Source organism: Sinocyclocheilus anshuiensis, unplaced genomic scaffold (assembly GCF_001515605.1).
Source record: "Sinocyclocheilus anshuiensis isolate Anshui unplaced genomic scaffold, SAMN03320099.WGS_v1.1 scaffold2488, whole genome shotgun sequence".
In the NCBI taxonomy this organism is placed as follows: Eukaryota; Metazoa; Chordata; class Actinopteri; order Cypriniformes; family Cyprinidae; genus Sinocyclocheilus; species Sinocyclocheilus anshuiensis.
The window spans coordinates 293933-302633 of NW_015546478.1; the positions used below are offsets into that span (position 1 = coordinate 293933).

General features: G+C 31.5%; 1 protein-coding gene across 2 annotated transcripts in view; it reads left to right on the forward strand.

The window, feature by feature from the left end:
• grm7 (glutamate metabotropic receptor 7) overlaps positions 1–8701 on the forward strand; it is a 240684-nt gene that overhangs the window by 160260 nt on the left and 71723 nt on the right. For both annotated transcript variants that reach the window (XM_016503641.1, XM_016503640.1), the window contains exon 7: positions 4789–4928. In XM_016503641.1, coding sequence (XP_016359127.1) covers positions 4789–4928 — 140 coding nt within the window. The remainder of the gene's footprint in view (positions 1–4788; positions 4929–8701) is intronic.

The following is an 8701-nucleotide window of genomic DNA, read 5'->3' on the forward strand; positions in this document are numbered from 1 at the left end:
TCACATTTTCACTCAAAATTTCATCTTGATAATGCCATTTATAATTAAACATTTTGTATTAAATAAACAAAAGCATTTTGACTTTTGCTTTCCATCTGATATTGTTTACTGTAGCACACTAATAGTTTACTGATACTTATAAGCTAATACTTATAATTTATGAGCATTGCATGCACAAGAAAACCTTCCCTCTGGCATGCATATATAATACATATACATATTCAGAATGTAAGTGCACGCATGACATACTTTATTTTGAGATCTAACTTTCAACTGTTGACTTGACAGTTGGAACATTTATGTATGCATGTTTTGCATAAATACGTTTTAAGACATATCAATTGATGAATCTTCTTTTGGTTCATGGAATATTGAATTCATCGATGGATGTTATTGTATGAAGCATGAACAATGTTCTAGTTTTCTGAGTGAAAAGTAGAAATACTGATCTAATTCAAACAATATGTGCTATTAATTAGTTTAAGCAGTCTGGCATATAAAATTTATACAATAGATCTATCATAGTGAAGAAAATAGTGTTAACAGTCTTAAATTATTGAAACTAAATAAATAGTTTGGAATTATAATTAAGCAGGCTGACACAGTGAATAAATTAGATTAGATTACATTAAAGTAGATATTTCTGAAAGTGCATGTCATACAACTAACCTGTTTATCTAGTACTGCTCTTATTAATTAAATGGTGCAGTCCTGTTTTTTGTCTGCTGGTTATTTATGCATGTTAACTCTTGTGATGAAAGGATGTGTCACAGATACAGGGAAAGATGAGAATAAAATTAACAAATAAATAAATAAAAAGAGAGAACATACTGCTTGAAGTTGGGCGACTGACGTTTCTGCCGTTTTTTTCAAAGGGTTTCCTCCAGCGCGAACATAAAAAAAGATTCAAAGGCTCCTTGCATACTAATAATTAATATATTTAAGAAGGTTCCATCCATATCTAATATCTACAGTGCAATTACTGTATAATATTGAGATTGGAAGTCTCTGAGTAGCATAGAAGTTTAGCGGGTGAATTCACTGCTGTGATGTGACGTAACTGGGACATTTTGCTACTGGGTTTTTAAAGACTTGTATGAGGTAAAAAACATGAAAGCCCATTTCCACCACGGAAGGAAGGAAGGACGGAGTAAATAAATAGGTAACTGTGACTTTTTATCTCACAATTCTGACTTTTTTCTTGCAATTCTAAATTTATATCGAAAATTTATATCTGTATATAAAAATATTGTCAGCCATAAACTCAGAATTTAGAGTTATAAACTTGGAATTCTGAGAGAAAAAAAAAAAAACAAACAAACTACAATTGTGAGATGTGAACTCAGAATGCTGAGAAAAAAGTCAGAATTTCAAGATGTAAACTTGGAATTCTAAGAAGAGAAAAAAGGTCAGAATTCTGAGATGTAAATTTGGAATTTCAAGAAAAAGTCAGAATTGTAAGATGGTAACTCACAATTCTGAGAAAAAAGTCAGAATTGCAAGATCTAAACTTGGAATTCTGAGAAAAAAAAAGGTCAGAATTGTGAGATGCAAACTTGCAATTCTGAGAAAAAGTTAGAATTGTGAGATGAAAACGTGGAATTCTGAGAAAAAGTTAGAATTGTGAGATGAAAACTTGGAATTCTGAGAAAAAAATAAGAATTTTAAGGTTTAATTTGGAATTCTTAGGAAAAAAGTCTGAATTTCAAGATGTAAACTTGGAATTCTGAGAAAAAAGTAAGAATTGGGAGATGCTAACTATGGATTCTGAGAAAAAAAGTCTGAATTTCAAGATGTAAACTTGGAATTCTGAGAAAAAAGTCAGAATTGTGAGATGCTAACTATGGATTCTGAGAAAAAAAGTCTGAATTTCAAGATGTAAACTTGGAATTCTGAGAAAAAAAGTCCGAATTTCAAGATTTAATTTGGAATTCTGAGGAAAAAAGTAAGAATTTCAAGATGTAAACTTGGAATTCTGAGGAAAAAGTAAGAATTGTGAGATGCTAACTATGGATTCTGAGAAAAAAAGTCTGAATTTCAAGATGTAAACTTGGAATTCTGAGAAAAAAAGTCAGAATTTCAAGATTGAATTTGGAATTCTGAGGAAAAAAGTAAGAATTTCGAGATGTAAACTTGGAATTCTGAGAAAAAAGTCAGAATTGTGAGATGCTAATTATGGATTCTGAGAAAAAAAGTCTGAATTTCAAGATGTACATTTGGAATTCTGAGGAAAACGTAAGAATTGTGAGATATAAACTTGTAATTCAGAGGAGAAAAAAAAGTAAAGTTATCGGCAGAAGCAGCATCGCGGAAGGTTCTTGTTAATTCAGTGTGACGTGAATTAACATTAATTAATTATATTTTTACTATTCTATCTACTTGTTTTTCTTTGTTTGTGCGTGTATATGTGTGTGTGTGTATATAATATATATATATATATATATATATATATATATATACACACACCTTGCTACGTGTACTGCGTTAGGCTAACTGAGACTTGTCATTTGCACTTATGTATTGTTGCTCTTTTGTTAGTTTTAACTGCTTTTATTGTCCTCATTTGTAAGTCGCTTTGGATAAAAGCGTCTGCTAAATGACTAAATGTAAATGTAAGTGGAAGGCTGTTATTTGTGGTATTCAGCAGGTTTTCCAGGCCCTTATCCACTCTTTAAGTGTTGCTAGCGTGTAATTGTTCTTTATCTCTGTGGGTCTCCTGTACTTTTCGGTGTCTTCATTCTCCCTAAAGTCTATTAGAAGAAGAGGACATTTCTTCCTTCTTCCCATGATGCCCTCTTAACAAAACCGGACAAACAAAATAAACCTGAAAAGGCAGCGGGTGATGCCAAAGTGACTGAATAATGAAGGAACTAAAATACACTCAAGTGGGTTTTTATCCACCCATGTTGCTCAATGCAACAATTTTTTGAATTTTTGCTGAATCTTACCTTAATTACTTTCACTGCCACTTTTCCCCCTCCGTCGTCATGCCTGAGGTAGTTTTAAAAGAGATTACTTGGATTTGGATTACATTCCGAACAATCCAGTATTTTGGTTGTATAAATAAGTTGGAGGATTTTATGGGTCACTGATGTTCAGTTTTATGTTCAGATCTGTAAATGTAAACATTAATACACAAACACTATACATTTTTGTGTTAAAATTATTTTGAGTCAGAATTGTCAGGGTGGTTTAACTAATCTATTATGATGAAAATATAAATTAAAGTATTAAATTCTAAAAACTAAACATTTTGGCACAATAAATTATTATTATTATTATTATTATTGTTATTATTATTATTATTATTATTATTATTATACTTGTATTACGTGTATTACTTGTATTATTGAATTATTTATTAATTATGTAATTAATAATTGTTATAATTATTTATTTGTTTTGTTAAAATAGTAATATTTGTCATGTGAATAAATATCAACCACCCATATAAACATAATTATATTTATAAATCAATAAATCATACTTTTTGTAAAATAAACACGGATGAATGAATGAATGAATGAATGAATGAATGAATGAAGTGGCATTATTATTATTATTTTATTTATTTATTTTTTTAAGAGAAGAAATCTTATTAAAGTATTATTTTATCATATTTTGTTTAATTTAGGCTGTCATTCATTCATTCTCATACCTTAAATTTATAAATTATATTATGTATTATTCTAATAAAAAATCAGCATTTTTTACACTTTTTTCCACATTTAACTTTCATGTATAGTTTATTTTTATGCTTAGTTTTTTATTAAGTAATAGTAATATTGTAATTATAATAATATAATATAATATTGTAGTAATATTGTAATAGTAATGTAATAGCAACATTTAAGCACTTAAAATGTGTATGTATATATATATATAGTTTCATACAGTATATGTGAATTGTATCATTACTTCATTTACAGGTTTCCAGTTTCAGTATATACATAAATAAAGTTAAATATGAAAATAAAATCTAAAATAATATGTCTAAATGAACTGCTGTCATTCCGATCACATACGAGGGCCATGATTACAAAACAGTTACTTAAGTCTGTTGTATGTTAGTTATAAGTATGTTACTTAATTTGTATGATTTGTCGAGTGTGTGCTTTGTATGCAGAATGTCTCATAATTTAACTTATCAATTATCAATTTTTATGGATCCATGCATAAAAAGAATATTTTGAGAGAATCCTTGTACATCTGTAAATCTTTTATTTTTTCACTTTTCGATTAGGTTTTTCCATGGCTGAGAGCTCAAAAATAGTAAGAGTGATCATTTTTGACAATAAAACAGGCTGCACTAAAGTAGCGATCTTACATTTTAAGTAAATGTTTCTTATATCAAAACAGTGCTACTGATAGCTACCTTACACAGCCCATGGTTCCCAGTATAATAAGTGTGATGAGGACGTGTCAGCAGCCCACAGCGAACGGCTGATGCTTCATCTTTGCTCGAGAAAGCCACACTGTTGATTGTGTTTTGGCAGACTTGTGATCGTGAGTGCCAAGCCCTGCAGGTAAAGCTCTTCAAACAATCAGTTGGCGATGACTGTCAGGTCTTTTCAGTCTCCGCTGTTGGCCTGAGAGGCATATGTTGTTTGTATTTCTGTCACAACCAAACTAACTTTCGTCTCGGTATGGAGTGGAAATGCAAACAATGGGTTCTTGTTGTCTGCGAGGCATGTCAGGGCTTTTTTTTCTTTATGTATGATTGATACACAGTATTTTCATCTGACAATTTTGAAGGAAGGTTTCTAAGTCTGATTCTTTCTTTCGTAGGGAGCGCGGGGACGTCCGTCACGTTCAATCGGAATGGCGACGCACCCGGACGGTACGATCTTTTCCAGTACCAGATGAATATCAACAACACTCCCGGATATAAAGTTATAGGACAGTGGACAGAAACTCTCCAACTTCACGTGAGTAAATTTGATCTGCAAAAGTGTCGACATGAGAAAATGTGGTTCAGATTCATCCATGAAATGTTTGCAATGTGATTTTGGTGAGATAGTGAGAATGAACTTGCATTTTAGGCGGTTTTACTTTCCCAATTGTGAAAACATCCAATAACACCTGCTGAATGTACCATTTATGTACTCAAGAAAATTCAGTGAAAGACAAATTTTCTTTTTTCATTGTATTGGTCTTGTTGTGTTTTTACACACTTTAAAGGCATTTATATTTATTATTCAGTTTCAGAAAAATAAGATAGAATGCGAGGTTTTTTCTTCCTCATTTTGTTGTATTTATCTAGTTTTGTTTGTAGGCTGTTCATTCATTCATTCATTCATTCATTCGTTTACATTCCATTAATTTAATGTTGTTTATATTATTTATCCTTTTGTTTCAAAAATAAAGAAGTGAGAAAGTTTCATACAAATATTACATTTTTTTATTCATTCATTCATTCATTCTTTCATTCATTTGCATGCATTGAATTTATGTTTCATATTATTTATTATTCCATTTAAAAAAAATCACTTAGACATTTTTACACAAGTGTATTCATACTTTTCATATTTTGTTGCATTTATCTAGTTTTGTTTTAGTCTGTCATTCATTCATTTATTAATTTACATAATTTACATATTCATATTTAGTTTTCATATCTAGTTTACTTTTGATACTTTTTTGTATATTAATATTAATTAATATGTAATAGTAATATTTAAACACCTAAAAGGTATTATAAATTATTTTATTAATTATCCTGGATTATTTGTATATATTTTTTCTTCCTCCATTTCCCTCATTCCATATCTCTGCATTTTATAATTATTTACTCCACTTACATGTGTCTGGTTTTATTCCCATTATTTTGATTCTGATGGTTCGGGAAGCTCTTTCTACACCCAGCAGTTGGGCACAGCCAAGCATAGCAGTTAAACATAATATAATTTAGTCCAGATAATTGCTAGGGACATTTAAAAGATTCATCTTAATAGTCAGAGCTTCATAAGACCATAACCTCTGATTGAACCATAGTTTATATGTGAAGTATATGAGAAACCCTTGCCCTGGGCCGTACAGGTTATTATATGTGCAGTAATAATATCAGTGATCTGTTCATGTCTATGCATGCTGGGATTATTGAGCATGCACATGGCAGCAATAAATAAAGTTCAATTCAAATAAAGCGAAATCAAGTTCTGTTCATACACAGTCTGATTATGAAGTCTCACTCTCAGCATTACTGTAAATCCGGACGTACACTGTGTGAGTTCAGGAGCTTGTGAGCCCTTGTACACGTTACAAGTCAGTTAACCTGTTAATTGCATGAAAGCAGTTGGTACACGGAATGACTACATTGCATAGCGAGCCGGTGGCAATTGCATGAGCTCTGGCGCTAAACACATACCTTGGCGTCTTTAATATTGTTGCATAACTTAGGAGGAAAAAAGAAAGAAACCAAAAAGACAGCTATGCAGATGGTTTGGTGAACAGCAGGATACAGCATGGCTGTTCCGTTCAACAGAAACAACTAGAGAGTGTTTTGTGTGTGTGTCAGTGTATGTGCACGCTATAGAGTTGCTAGTAGTCTAGTTGATGTGGTTGTGTATGATTTATGAATAGGTGAGAGCCTATACACTGGTCAAATTCAGACCGACAACCCACATTTTTTCAAATTCTCGGGAGGTGCTTGTAAGTTTATCGACATGGCTCTGCTTTCGTTTTGTGTTTTATTTTGTCTTATTGTTTTGTTTTTGGTGTTTTTTTTATTTTTTATTTTGTGTTCGGCTATTTTGTTTTGTGTTTTATTATGTCTTTTTTGTTGTGTGTGTGTGTGTGTGTGTGTTGCTTTGTATTGTTTTAGGTTTTGTGTGTTTGTTTGTTTTATGTTTTGAAATTTTGTGTTTGGTCGTTTTGTTTTGTGTTTTATTGTTATATCTTTTTTGTTTTGTCTTGTTCTATGTTTGTGTTGCTTTGTTTTGTATTTTGTTTTAAGTTTGTTATTTTGTGTTTGGTTGTTTTGTTTTTGTTGCTTTGCTTGTTTTGTTTTTAAGGTTTTTATCATTTTTTGTTGTTTTGTTTTATGTATTGGTTTGTGTTGTGTTGTTTTGTTTTTAGTTTGTGTTGCTTTTTTTAAAGGTTTTGTAAGGTTTGTGTCCTTTTATAGTCACTGACAAATTAGGTTTAATTTATATATATATATATATATATATATTATTATTATTATTTTTTGTATGACCCAACTATTATCAGTCCACATGAGACTGGGTTAAATTAACACTCATAAAGTAATGTATTGCAATGCATTGACCAAGCATTCACATCTACAGTTTGTTCATGCGCTTGCATAAAGTATATTTGTGCCCTTAGCCATTTGTTTCAAAGTATTTTGAACACTGGTAGTTAGTCTCCTCTATGTAATTAAACTTCTTAGATTAGCTCCTTGCTAATCGTCATTGAAAATCATCTGTTATATTAACACACTTCATCCAAGTCATAAGACGCATTCTAGTTGAGATCAGTGTTAATGACTTCAGGTCACATGATCTTTACACAAGGACTTATTTTATTTTATTTTATTTTTGTAGTGATTTACATCAGAATTAAATATTTTAGTATTGTCATGTCTGCTCTTGCAGTAGATAAAATATCACTTGTTTCACTTTATTCATCATTTGCTTTTCTTATATTGAAATTCCATCAAGAAGTTCATTATTCTAAAAATGCTAGGAAAGGATTTGATGTCATGTGACATTATCTGAACCCGCCTACAACATCTCATTCACAACAGCTCAGTGTAATTCCCTGACATCTGGTTGTAATTCATCCAAAAGTTTGATCATTCTTTTATTTCCATGAAGGCAAAGAATAATTGTATTTGTTGTGGGAAGTATGAGTCTCATCATTTGAGCTTAATTGTCAGGCTGTGTTCTCGCTTGGCCTCAATAATGTTGTAAATGGATTTGTCTTGCATTGTGGGAATCCTTTTTATGCTCAGCCTGTGAGAAGCTGTGTTATTAGAGGAGAGAAGAAGGGAGAAAGTGAGGGTGAGAATGCTGTCCACTTGTGATTCACATCTTCCAGCCTCCGTTGAGTCACAGATGAGGAATCTGACTGAGTCGTCTCCAAAGATTGCCTACGGCTCCTGCAGCAAATGTCATTTACACCTCAACCCCCGTCCTCGGCCCTTCACAGAGGGGAAATCGAGGAAATGGCGAGATAGTGCCGCAAACCGTCCTACAGGGATTTCTTGCCTTTCCTCGTTGACGAAGGAAGCATCGCTGCTTCCCGAAGTTCCTTGACAAACTGCTGATCATACAGGAATCGTGCAGTATATGCAGATTATGTTTAGCAAAACGGCCTGAAATATATTCTACACAAATCAGAACACAATTCGCAATACAACCAGTCGTAAATTTGCAAAACAAACTTATTTAGGTCACATTTACATCCATTTTTAGGTTTCTTTAGGTTACATGATCAACACACAAGGATTCTACAAATATTAATTTGTTCTTATTTTATAATGTGCATTGATACTAAAGTGTTTTCTATTTTCTTTTATTATTATTATTATTATTATTATGATTTTAAACTCCATTCGAGTATGTGAAAGCTTTATTTGATTCATCATTGCATTCTGTTGCAACAAATTCACAACAAACTGTTGTACATTTTCTGCTGTTTGTTTTAGTCATACTTTCTGTCAAAAAAAATTCTGTCTCTATATATATAATATATA